General features: G+C 41.7%; 1 protein-coding gene across 2 annotated transcripts in view; it reads right to left on the reverse strand.

The window, feature by feature from the left end:
• Positions 1 to 2,761: 2,761 nt before the first annotated feature.
• The window catches only part of LOC100378476 (uncharacterized), a 30,354-nt gene continuing 18,827 nt past the window's right edge, over positions 2,762 to 14,288 (reverse strand). For both annotated transcript variants that reach the window (XM_002737125.3, XM_085494827.1), the window contains 2 exons: positions 3,808 to 3,885; positions 2,762 to 3,317 (listed from right to left, as the gene is read on the reverse strand). In XM_002737125.3, coding sequence (XP_002737171.1) covers positions 3,246 to 3,317; positions 3,808 to 3,885 — 150 coding nt within the window. In that variant the 3' untranslated portion in view covers positions 2,762 to 3,245. The remainder of the gene's footprint in view (positions 3,318 to 3,807; positions 3,886 to 14,288) is intronic.

Consider the following 14,288-nt stretch of genomic DNA (forward strand, 5'->3'; position numbering starts at 1 on the left):
AGAAATTAAAATTACGTGTCTGATTATTTTATGAGCATCCTCTTATGCAATGGGACTTGAAGAATAGTATTTCGATGGCATATATTTCTTTATCAGCTTGTGACTGAACTCGACATTGCAGATATTGACTGCGTAAATTTTTTTATATAACATGATATTCATGTCACATGAAATACATAATGCTGGTCGTCAAAATTGAGAAATGTAACTTTTTGGTAAACTCATTTGCATAATGCCATGTATTTTGAATAATTAATGAAACATACAGCAAATATGTTTTTAACATGAACTAATTAGCATTATATTTTGTTCTAAATTTGTGAGATATTTAAATAAATAGATTCTTAAAAACTGTATACGAAAATATGGAACTGTTATTGAACATGTGCTTTAATCTCAACAGTCATATAATTTGCCTCAGTGTTCATATTAAAAAGTGATAAAGATTAAAAGGCAGCAGCTATATGACGACTGTATGCTGCAAATGAACACCGAATAATGATTGGTGCACTACAACGGTGGGACCACAGCGATGGGACTGCAACAGTGGGACCACAGCGATGGGACTGCAACGGTGGGACCACAGCGATGGGACTGCAACGCCAGGACTACTACAGTGGGACTGCAACGCCGGTATTACTACGATTGGACTGCAATGCCGGGACTAGTTCGGCGGGACCACAGCGGTGGGACTGCAACTTCAGGACTACTACGGTGTGACTGCAATGCCGGGGCTACTACGGCGGGACCACAGCGCTGGGACTACAACAGTTGGACTGCAACACAGGGACTACTAAGGTGGGACTGCAACGCCTGGACGACTACGGTGCGACTGCAACGCCGGAACTAGTTCGGAGGGACCACGGCGATGGGACTACTACGGTGTGACTGCAATGCCGGTAGTACAGTGGCGGATCCAGAGGGGGGGCCAGGGGACATGCCCCCCCCCAAAACGCATGACGGTTCGTATCATCTGGATTACGCATAGCTTCTCTGCGATTTACGCTCCGTATATCTTAAGCGTAGCTTGGACCCCCCCCCCCCAATACATTTTGCTGGATCCGCCACTGCGGTAGTACTACAGTGGGATTGCAACGCTGAGACTACTACGGTCAGACTGCAGCGCTGGGACTACTACGGTGGGACTGCAATGTCGGGACTACTACGTAGAGACTGCAACGCCGGGACTACTACGTAGAAAAATAGCAATGTGTCTAACGGGCAAATAATATTAAAGGTTCACAAAATAGAATAAAAACTTTCAAATTAAAACATGTATGTAATTTGTTCAAGCCTCACTGGTTCAAGCCTCTTTGGTGAATTGTTATTTAAATAAAATATTCAAACCAAGGGAATATATGTGAACTAAATGAAATTCATGAACTAAATGAACTATATTAACTAAATGAAATATGTGACCAAATGAAGTATGTGAACTAAATGAAATATATGACCTAAATTAAATATGTGAAACAATTGGAATATATGAACTAAATGAAATATATGACCTAATGAAATCTATGAACTAAATGAAATATGTGAAACAATTGAAATATATTAACTAAATGAAATATATGAACTGAATGAATTATGTGATACAATTGGAATATGTAAACTAAATGAAATATATTAACTAAATGAAATATGTGAACTAAATGAAGTATATGAACTAAATGAAATATGTGAACTGAATAAAGTATATGAACTAAATGAATTATGTGAAACAATTGGAATATATGAACTGAATGAAGTATATGAACTAAATGAATTATGTGAAACAATTGAAATATGTAAACTAAATGAAATATATGAATTAATAAAATATGTGAACTAAATGAAATATGCAACACAATTGAAATATGTGACTTAAATGAAATATATGACCTAATGAAATCTGTGAACTAAATGAAATATGTGAAACAATTGTAATATATGAACTAAATGAAATATATGAACTAAATAAAATATATGAAACAATGGAGATATGTGAACTAAATGAAATATATGAACTAAATGAAATATGCAAAACAATTGGAATATGTGAATTAAATGAAATATATGACCTAATGAAATCTATGAACTAAATTAAATATGTGAAACAATTGTAATATATGAACTGAATGAAATATATGAACTAAATGAATTATGGGAAACAATTGAAATATGTAAACTAAATGAAATATATTAACTAAAAGGAAATATATGAACTAAATGAAATATGTGATCAAATGGAATATATTATTTAAACTAAATGAAATATACGTACCAAATGAAATATATGAACTAAATGAAATATGTAAACTAAATGAAATGTATATAAAAACATATGAAATAAAGTATTATAAAAAAGAATTGAAATAAAAGAACTGAATTAAATGTTACTAAATAGAATATGTGAAAATATGTCGACTAAATGAAATATATAAATAATGCAATCCACTGATATATATTATTGACCACTGCACCAACTTTCAATTGACAACGAACGGAATGACTAACGCAACATGTGATATGGCTGATTAATATGCAAATATTCTTGCAGAAATAGCACGAATATTGTTCTGGTTTAATGTTTCCTTACACTAAATTCAATGCATAAACTACACATACACCTACTTACCCTTATATTATAGTATGTATATATTTACGTCTACGACTAATATAATCCCGTAATTACCCTAACGTGGTTCTTGAGATATAAACTGAATGTAACAGACGTTAACCTTTTATAAGGTTAGCAGGTGTTGATCAATAAAACCAATTAAGGCACAATACTTTTATCGTTTCTGCACAATCGTATATGAATTAATTCTATTGTTGATAAAAAAAACACATGTAATCCTATAACGTTTGAAATAAACAAAATTACATGCTTTGACTGGGAATAATTAGAGAATAAAAGTAAATTTGTGTTCCAGCTAAGTGTTATGAGTACACGTTCCCTATGTGGCGCGCCCTCTAGCGAGAGAGTGATTCTGTGACGTAGGAACTTCGTAAATGGATGTAAGCAATGTTGTTGTAAAAATACTCCGTTTCATTGTGTAATTGTTCATTTTTGAGAATAATGCAAGTCTCTAAAAAACAGTATACTTATAAGGATTGCAGATCATAATGGATAATGTGAACGACGTACTTATTTACGTCACAGAGTTCATTCGCCGACTGAGGGCGTGACTTAATAGAACGGTGTATAATCGTGAACTGAAAACATAATCCAACATTGTTGTTGATTGAAGACGGCATATTTAAGCCTTTTCTACCCTGGCTGGGGTCGTGGTTGTAGTGACAACAACTGGACGTCCCCGGGACGCAGCAAGCTGTATACAAAGAATAATACTTTATGTTATCAAAGCCAAGAATAATTATTAGAGGAGTGCATTGTTTTACAATAATATTACATGTAAATGGTGCGATTTGAAGTAAAATAATATTACAAATGAAATAAGTCCATATAATCTAGATACATTTAGTTGTATTTTGTGTTGTAATCGCCACACACTTCATATCAATCATAGTTTAAACCGGTCATTTTGTTATTATTTTATTGTGGTGGTGGTTTTGGGGACATGATTGGTATCAATGAAAATATTGTGTGGTTCCTTCCGTTTTTGAAACATATTTGTTTAACAAGTTGTTCGATCGTCGCTCAGGCAATACTATTTTTTTATATATTTAAAGATTCAATTTCATCGTATGAAAACTGGAAATCATTTTGTTTTTGTTAATCTAATTGTACAATTGCTGAGGATGCGTTTTACGTTATCTAAAAAGAAACTTGAATGAGTTGAAAACTAGTGCTGTATTTACCTGGCGATGGTAGTCAGCAGTTCCACGACCTTCTTTCAGTTCTTGGTATTGAGAGATTACACACAACAAGCAGTAAATCTAGTGTATAATATAACACATAGCAATGAATCGGAATACAAGGTTACAGATACAAATATATTTAAATGAATTACAAATACATGTATACATGAGTGTACACTTAGTATAGTAAATGTGATGTTCGTGTGACAAATCTGATTTACATTGTAGACAATGGGATTGGAAAATGTGTTTCGATTATCTCGTGAAAGTGTGTACTGCAAAGAAGCGTGTAGGGAGGATGGAGAATGATGTGAAACGGATTCCCATGACAACTATTATTTCACTTTCATGTATCAAAATACCACTTTGAATGATAGAAACGGAGTGTAATAAAATTTATATATGTCTAACCACGGCCTAGCCAGAGTTGACATGTTACATTTGTATGTAAATAAAATAAGATACATATATGGAATCGTGTGTGCTTTGTATATAATGACGAACGCCAGACTTTATCAAGTTAGATGTTGGTGTCATATTGAATTCAGCACTGTAATGTTAACACAATTATATCATGTGAGTACTACTGATACGATCATCTTCTATATGTAATGAATACTGTATTTTTCTACTAATACAATTACGTTATGCACTGCTGAAACTAATACGTCTTATGACAATGAGTACTGTGCTGTTCTACTAATAGAGTTTAGGCCTATTGTTAATACCATTACATGCCATATGTAATGATTACTGTATTACTATACAGCTAATACAATTATATCATCAAGGCAGTGAAGAACAATGCATGTTTGTGCTATAGTATGAAACTCGTTACGAAAGCTATAAAAATAGTGTGTTTTTTCAAAATCAGAATAATCTCGGCATTTAGTAACTATTAAACAGCATATTTGCATATTCCTAGGTGTAGAGTAATTATCGTATGTCCATCCTAATATTACAACTGGGACAAATAATGTAGACATTTGCGACGGACATATTTATTAGATATGATAGGCCCTATGTGACCATGGCATATTCCTTGTCAGACCGTAACATAGTCCTGGTGTGACCGTGACATATATAGTCCTTATGTGACCATGACATAGTCCTTGTGTGACCATGACATAGTCCATGTGTGACCGTGACACAGTCCTTGTGTGACCGTGATATAGTCCTTTTGTGACCGTGACATAGTCCTTGTGTGACAGTGACATAGTCCTTGTGTGACCATGACATAGTCCTTATGTGACCGTGACATAGTCCTTGTTTGACAGTGACATAGTCCTTGTGTGACCATGACATAGTCCTTGTGTGACCGTGACATAGTCCTTGTGTGACCATGATATAGTCCTTGTGTGGCCATGACATAGTCCTTGTGTGACAGTGACAATATCCTTTTGTGCCTGTGACATAGTCCCGAAGTGACAGTGACATAGTCCTCGTGTGACCATGACATAGTCCATATGTGATCATGACATATAGTCCTGGTGTGACAATCACATAGTCCTTGTGTGACCGTGACTTAGTCCTTTTGTGATAGTGGCATAGTCATTGTGTGACCATGATATAGTCCTTGTGTGACCATGACATAGTCCTTGTGTGACCATGACATAGTCTTTGTGGGACCGTGACATAGTCCTTGTGGGACCGTGACACAGTCCTTGTGTGACCATGACATAGTCCCTGTGTGACAGTGACATAGTCCTTGTGTGACCATGATATAGTCCATGTGTGACCATCACATAGTCCTTGTGTGACCATCACATAGTCCTTGTGTGACCATCACATAGTCCTTGTGTGACCGTGACATAGTCCTTGTGTGACAGTGACATAGTCCTTGTGTGACAGTGACATAGTCCTTGTGTGACTGTGATATAGTCCTTGTGTGACCATCACATATTCCTTGTGTGACCATGACATAGTCCTTGTGTGACCGTGACACAGTCCTTGTGTGACCGTGATATAGTCCTGGTGTGACCGTGACATAGTCCTCGTGTGACATTGACATAGTCTTTGTGTGACAGTGACATAGTCATTGTGTGACCGTGATATAGTCCTGGTGTGACCGTGACATAGTCCTTGTGTGGCAGTGACATAGTCCTTGTGTGATCGTGACATAGTCCTTGTGTGACCATGACATAGTCCTTGTGTGACATGACATAGTCCTTGTGTGACCATGACATAGTCCTTGTGGGACCGTGACATAGTCCTTGTGGGACCGTGACACAGTCCTTGAGTGACCATGACATAGTCCTTGTGTGACAGTGACATAGTCCTTGTGTGACCATGACATAGTCCTTGTGTGACTATGACATAGTCCTTGTGCGACCATGACATAGTCCTTGTGTGACCATGATATAGTCCTTGTGTGACCATGACATAGTCCTTGTGTCACTATGACATAGTCCTTGTGTGACCGTGACATAGTCCCTGTGTGACCATGACATAGTCCTTGTGTGACCATGACATATTCCTTGCGGGACCGTGACATAGTCATTGTGGGACCGGGACATAGTCCTTGTGTGACCGTGATATAGTCCTGGTGTGACAGTGACATAGTCCTTGTGTGACCATGACATATTCCTTGCGGGACCGTGACATAGTCATTGTGTGACCATCACATAGTCCTTGTGTGACCATGACATAGTCCTTGTGTGACCGTGACATAGTCCTTGTGTGACAGTGACATAGTCCTTGTGTGACCGTGATATAGTCCTTGTGTGACCATCACATATTCCTTGTGTGACCATGACATAGTCCTTGTGTGACCGTGACACTGTCCTTGTGTGACCATGACATAGTCCTTGTGTGACCATCACATAGTCCTTGTGTGACCATGACATAGTCCTTATGTGACCGTGACACAGTCCTTGTGTGGCCGTGACATAGTCCTTGTGTGACAGTGACATAGTCCTTGTGTGACCGTGATATAGTCCTTGTGTGACTATCACATATTCCTTGTGTGACCATGACATAGTCCTTGTGTGACCATGATATAGTCCTGGTGTGACCGTGACATAGTCCTTGTGTGACAGAGACATAGTCCTAGTGTGACCATGACATAGTCCTTGTGTGACCATGACATAGTCCTTGTTTGACCATGACATAGTCCTTGTGGGACCGTGACATAGTCCTTTTGTGATAGTGGCATAGTCCTTGTGTGACCATGATATAGTCCTTGTGTGACCATGACATAGTCCTTGTGTGACTATGACATAGTCCTTGTGTGACCAAGACATAGTCCTTGTGTGACCGAGATATAGTCCTGGTATGACCATGACATAGTCCTTGTGTGACCGTGACACTGTCCTTGTGTGACCGTAATATAGTCCTGGTGTGACCGTGACATAGTCCTTATGTGACCATGACATAGTCCTTGTGTGACATGACATAGTCCTTGTGTGACCGTGATATTGTCCTGGTGTGACCGTGACATAGTCCTTGTGCGACAGTGACATAGTCCTTGTGTGACCATGACATAGTCCTTGTGTGACCGTGACATAGTCCTTGTGTGACCATGACATAGTCCTTGTGTGACAGTGACATAGTCCTTGTGTGATCGTGACATAGTCCTTTTGAGACCGTGATATAGTCCTTGTGTGATCGTGACACTGTACTTGTGTGACCATGACATAGTCCTTGTGTGACAGTGACATAGTCCTGGTTTGACCGTGACATAGTCCTTGTGTGACCGTGACAATATCCTTTTGTGCCTGTGACATAGTCCCGGTGTGACAATGACATAGTCCTTGTGTGACCATGACATAGTCCATATGTGATCATGACATATAGTCCTGTTGTGACAATCACATAGTCCTTGTGTGACCGTGACATAGTTCTTTTGTGATAGTGGCATAGTCCTTGTGTGACCATGATATAGTCCTTGTGTGACCATGACATAGTCCTTGTGTGACCATGACATAGTCCTTGTGGGACCGTGACATAGTCCTTGTGTGACAGTGACATAGTCCTTGTGTGACCATGATATAGTCCTGGTGTGACCAAGACATAGTCCTTGTGTGACCGAGATATAGTCCTGGTATGACCATGACATAGTCCTTGTGTGACCGTGACACTGTCCTTGTGTGACCGTAATATAGTCCTGGTGTGACCGTGACATAGTCCTTATGTGACCATGACATAGTCCTTGTGTGACATGACATAGTCCTTGTGTGACCGTGATATTGTCCTGGTGTGACCGTGACATAGTCCTTGTGCGACAGTGACATAGTCCTTGTGTGACCATGACATAGTCCTTGTGTGACCGTGACATAGTCCTTGTGTGACCATGACATAGTCCTTGTGTGACAGTGACATAGTCCTTGTGTGATCGTGACATAGTCCTTTTGAGACCGTGATATAGTCCTTGTGTGATCGTGACACTGTACTTGTGTGACCATGACATAGTCCTTGTGTGACAGTGACATAGTCCTGGTTTGACCGTGACATAGTCCTTGTGTGACCGTGACAATATCCTTTTGTGCCTGTGACATAGTCCCGGTGTGACAATGACATAGTCCTTGTGTGACCATGACATAGTCCATATGTGATCATGACATATAGTCCTGTTGTGACAATCACATAGTCCTTGTGTGACCGTGACATAGTTCTTTTGTGATAGTGGCATAGTCCTTGTGTGACCATGATATAGTCCTTGTGTGACCATGACATAGTCCTTGTGTGACCATGACATAGTCCTTGTGGGACCGTGACATAGTCCTTGTGTGACAGTGACATAGTCCTTGTGTGACCATGATATAGTCCTGGTGTGACCATCACATAGTCCTTGTGTGACCATGACATAGTCCTTGTGTGACCGTGACACAGTCCTTGTGTGACCATGACATAGTCCTTGTGTGATCATCACATAGTCCTTGTGTGACCATGACATAATCCTTGTGTGACCGTGACATAGTCCTTGTGTGACAGTGACATAGTCCTTGTGTGACCGTGATATAGTCCTTGTGTGACCATCACATATTCCTTGTGTGACCATGACATAGTCCTTGTGTGACCGTGACACAGTCCTTGTGTGACCATGACATAGTCCTTGTGTGACCATGACATAGTCTTTGTGTGACCATGACATAGTCCTTATGTGACCGTGACACAGTCCTTGTGTGACCGTGACATAGTCCTTGTGTGACAGTGACATAGTCCTTGTGTGACCGTGATATAGTCCTTATGTGACTATCACATATTCCTTGTGTGACCATGACATAGTCCTTGTGTGACCATGATATAGTCCTGGTGTGACCGTGACATAATCCTTGTGTGATAGTGACATAGTCCTTGTGTGACCATGATATAGTCCTTGTGGGACCATGACATAGTCCTTGTGTGACCATGACATAGTCCTTGTGGGACCGTGGCATAGTACTTGTGGGACCGTGACACTGTACTTGTGTGACCATGACATAGTCCTTGTGTGACAGTGACATAGTCCTGGTTTGACCATGACATAGTCCTTGTGTGACAGTGACACAGTCCTTGTGTGACCATGACATAGTCCTTGTGTGATCATCACATAGTCCTTGTGTGACCATGACATAATCCTTGTGTGACCGTGACATAGTCCTTGTGTGACAGTGACATAGTCCTTGTGTGACCGTGATATAGTCCTTGTGTGACCATCACATATTCCTTGTGTGACCATGACATAGTCCTTGTGTGACCGTGACACAGTCCTTGTGTGACCATGACATAGTCCTTGTGTGACCATGACATAGTCTTTGTGTGACTATGACATAGTCCTTATGTGACCGTGACACAGTCCTTGTGTGACCGTGACATAGTCCTTGTGTGACAGTGACATAGTCCTTGTGTGACCGTGATATAGTCCTTGTGTGACTATCACATATTTCTTGAGTGACCATGACATAGTCCTTGTGTGACCATGATATAGTCCTTGTGTGACATGACATAGTCCTTGTGTGACCATGACATAGTCCTTGTGGGACCGTGACATAGTCCTTGTGGGACCGTGACACAGTCCTTGAGTGACCATGACATAGTCCTTGTGTGACAGTGACACAGTCCTTGTGTGACCGTGATATAGTCCTTGTGGGACCGTGATATAGTCCTTGTGGGACCGTGACATAGTCCTTGTGTGACTATGACATAGTCCTTGTGCGACCATGACATAGTCCTTGTGTGACCATGATATAGTCCTTGTGTGACCATGACATAGTCCTTGTGTCACTATGACATAGTCCTTGTGTGACCGTGACATAGTCCCTGTGTGACCATGACATAGTCCTTGTGTGACCATGACATATTCCTTGCGGGACCGTGACATAGTCATTGTGGGACCGGGACATAGTCCTTGTGTGACCGTGATATAGTCCTGGTGTGACAGTGACATAGTCCTTGTGTGACCATGACATATTCCTTGCGGGACCATGACATAGTCATTGTGTGACCATCACATAGTCCTTGTGTGACCATGACATAGTCCTTGTGTGACCGTGACATAGTCCTTGTGTGACAGTGACATAGTCCTTGTGTGACCGTGATATAGTCCTTGTGTGACCATCACATATTCCTTGTGTGACCATGACATAGTCCTTGTGTGACCGTGACACTGTCCTTGTGTGACCATGACATAGTCCTTGTGTGACCATCACATAGTCCTTGTGTGACAGTGACATAGTCCTAGTGTGACCATGACATAGTCCTTGTGTGACCATGACATAGTCCTTGTGTGACCATGACATAGTCCTTGTGGGACCGCGACATAGTCCTTGTGGGACCGTGACACAGTCCTTGTGTGACCATGACATAATCCTTGTGTGATAGTGACATAGTCCTTGTGTGACCATGATATAGTCCTTGTGGGACCATGACATAGTCCTTGTGTGACCATGACATAGTCCTTGTGGGACCGTGGCATAGTACTTGTGGGACCGTGACACTGTACTTGTGGGACCATGACATAGTCCTTGTGTGACAGTGACATAGTCCTGGTTTGACCGTGACATAGTCCTTGTGTGACCGTGACAATATCCTTTTGTGACTGTGACATAGTCCCGGTGTGACAGTGACATAGTCCTCGTGTGACCATGACATAGTCCTTATGTGATCATGACATATAGTCCTGGTGTGACAATGACATAGTCCTTGTGTGACCGTGACATAGTCCTTTTGTGACCATGACATAGTCCTTGTGTGACCGTGACATAGTCCTTGTGTGACCGTGACATAGTCATTGTGTGACCATGACATAGTCCTTATGTGATCATGACATATATTCCTGGTGTGACCATGACATAGTCCTTGTGTGACCATGACATAGACCTTGTGTTACCGTGATATAGTCCTATTGTGACCGTGACATAGTCCTTGTGTGACCGTGATATAGGCCTTTTGTGACCGAGATATAGTCCTTGTGTGATCGTGACATAGTCCTTGTGTGACCATGACATAGTCCTTTTGTGACCGTGACATAGTCCCGGTGTGACAGTTACATAGTCCTCGTGTGACCGCGATATAGTCCTTGTGTGACCGTGACATAGTCCTTATGTGACCATGACATAGTCCTTGTGTGACCATGACATAGTCCTTGTGTGACAGTAACATAGTCCTTGTGTGACTGTGATATAGTCTTTGTGTGACCATCACATATTCCTTGTGTGACCATGACATAGTCCTTGTGTGACCATGACACAGTCCTTGTGTGACAGTGACATAGTCCTTGTGTGACTGTTATATAGTCTTTGTGTGTCCATCACATATTCCTTGTGTGACCATGACATAGTCCTTGTGTGACCGTGACACAGTCCTTGTGTGACCGTGATATAGTCCTGGTGTGACCGTGACATAGTCCTTGAGTGACATTGACATAGTCTTTGTGTGACAGTGACATAGTCCTTGCGTGACCGTGATATAGTCATGGTGTGATTGTGACATAGTCCTTGTGTGACAGTGACATAGTCCTTGTGTGACCATGATATAGTCCTTGTGTGACCGTGACATAGTCCTTGTGTGACCATGACATAGTCCTTATGTGACCGTGACATAGTCCTTGTGTGACCATGACATAGTCTTTGTGTGACAGTGACATAGTCCTTGTGTGACCGTGATATAGTCGTGGTGTGACCGTGACATAGTCCTTGTTTGACAGTGACATAGTCCTTGTGTGACCATGACATAGTCCTTGTGTGACCGTGACATAGTCCTTGTGTGACCATGATATAGTCCTTGTGTGACCATGACATAGTCCTTGTGTGACAGTGACAATATCCTTTTGTGCCTGTGACATAGTCCCGGTGTGACAGTGACATAGTCCTCGTGTGACCATGACATAGTCCATATGTGATCATGACATATAGTCCTGGTGTGACAATCACATAGTCCTTGTGTGACCGTGACTTAGTCCTTTTGTGATAGTGGCATAGTCATTGTGTGACCATGATATAGTCCTTGTGTGACCATGACATAGTCCTTGTGTGACCATGACATAGTTTTTGTGGGACCGTGACATAGTCCTTGTGGGACCGTGACACAGTCCTTGTGTGACCATGACATAGTCCCTGTGAGACAGTGACATAGTCCTTGTGTGACCATGACATAGTCCATGTGTGACCATCACATAGTCCTTGTGTGACCATCACATAGTCCTTGTGTGACCATCACATAGTCCTTGTGTGACCGTGACATAGTCCTTGTGTGACAGTGACATAGTCCTTGTGTGACAGTGACATAGTCCTTGTGTGACTGTGATATAGTCCTTGTGTGACCATCACATATTCCTTGTGTGACCATGACATAGTCCTTGTGTGACCGTGACACAGTCCTTGTGTGACCGTGATATAGTCCTGGTGTGACCGTGACATAGTCCTCGTGTGACATTGACATAGTCTTTGTGTGACAGTGACATAGTCATTGTGTGAACGTGATATAGTCCTGGTGTGACCGTGACATAGTCCTTGTGTGACAGTGACATAGTCCTTGTGTGATCGTGACATAGTCCTTGTGTGACCATGACATAGTCCTTGTGTGACATGACATAGTCCTTGTGTGACCATGACATAGTCCTTGTGGGACCGTGACATAGTCCTTGTGGGACTGTGACACAGTCCTTGAGTGACCATGACATAGTCCTTGTGTGACAGTGACATAGTCCTTGTGTGACCATGATATAGTCCTTGTGTGACTATGACATAGTCCTTGTGCGACCATGACATAGTCCTTGTGTGACCATGATATAGTCCTTGTGTGACCATGACATAGTCCTTGTGTCACTATGACATAGTCCTTGTGTGACCGTGACATAGTCCCTGTGTGACCATGACATAGTCCTTGTGTGACCATGACATATTCCTTGCGGGACCGTGACATAGTCATTGTGGGACCGGGACATAGTCCTTGTGTGACCGTGATATAGTCCTGGTGTGACAGTGACATAGTCCTTGTGTGACCATGACATATTCCTTGCGGGACCGTGACATAGTCATTGTGTGACCATCACATAGTCCTTGTGTGACCATGACATAGTCCTTGTGTGACCGTGACATAGTCCTTGTGTGACAGTGACATAGTCCTTGTGTGACCGTGATATAGTCCTTGTGTGACCATCACATATTCCTTGTGTGACCATGACATAGTCCTTGTGTGACCGTGCCACTGTCCTTGTGTGACCATGACATAGTCCTTGTGTGACCATCACATAGTCCTTGTGTGACCATGACATAGTCCTTATGTGACCGTGACACAGTCCTTGTGTGGCCGTGACATAGTCCTTGTGTGACAGTGACATAGTCCTTGTGTGACCGTGATATAGTCCTTGTGTGACTATCACATATTCCTTGTGTGACCATGACATAGTCCTTGTGTGACCATGATATAGTACTGGTGTGACCGTGACATAGTCCTTGTGTGACAGAGACATAGTCCTAGTGTGACCATGACATAGTCCTTGTGTGACCATGACATAGTCCTTGTTTGACCATGACATAGTCCTTGTGGGACCGTGACATAGTCCTTTTGTGATAGTGGCATAGTCCTTGTGTGACCATGATATAGTCCTTGTGTGACCATGACATAGTCCTTGTGTGACTATGACATAGTCCTTGTGTGACCAAGACATAGTCCTTGTGTGACCGAGATATAGTCCTGGTATGACCATGACATAGTCCTTGTGTGACCGTGACACAGTCTTTGTGTGACCGTAATATAGTCCTGGTGTGACCGTGACATAGTCCTTATGTGACCATGACATAGTCCTTGTGTGACATGACATAGTCCTTGTGTGACCGTGATATTGTCCTGGTGTGACCGTGACATAGTCCTTGTGCGACAGTGACATAGTCCTTGTGTGACCATGACATAGTCCTTGTGTGACCGTGACATAGTCCTTGTGTGACCATGACATAGTCCTTGTGTGACCGTGACATAGTCCTTGTGTGACAGTGACATAGTCCTTGTGTGATCGTGACATAGTCCTTTTGTGACCGTGATATAGTCCTTGTGTGATCGTG

The sequence above is a fragment of the Saccoglossus kowalevskii genome, chromosome 21, assembly GCF_978046115.1.
Source record: "Saccoglossus kowalevskii chromosome 21, keSacKowa6.1, whole genome shotgun sequence".
NCBI classification, from domain to species: Eukaryota; Metazoa; Hemichordata; class Enteropneusta; family Harrimaniidae; genus Saccoglossus; species Saccoglossus kowalevskii.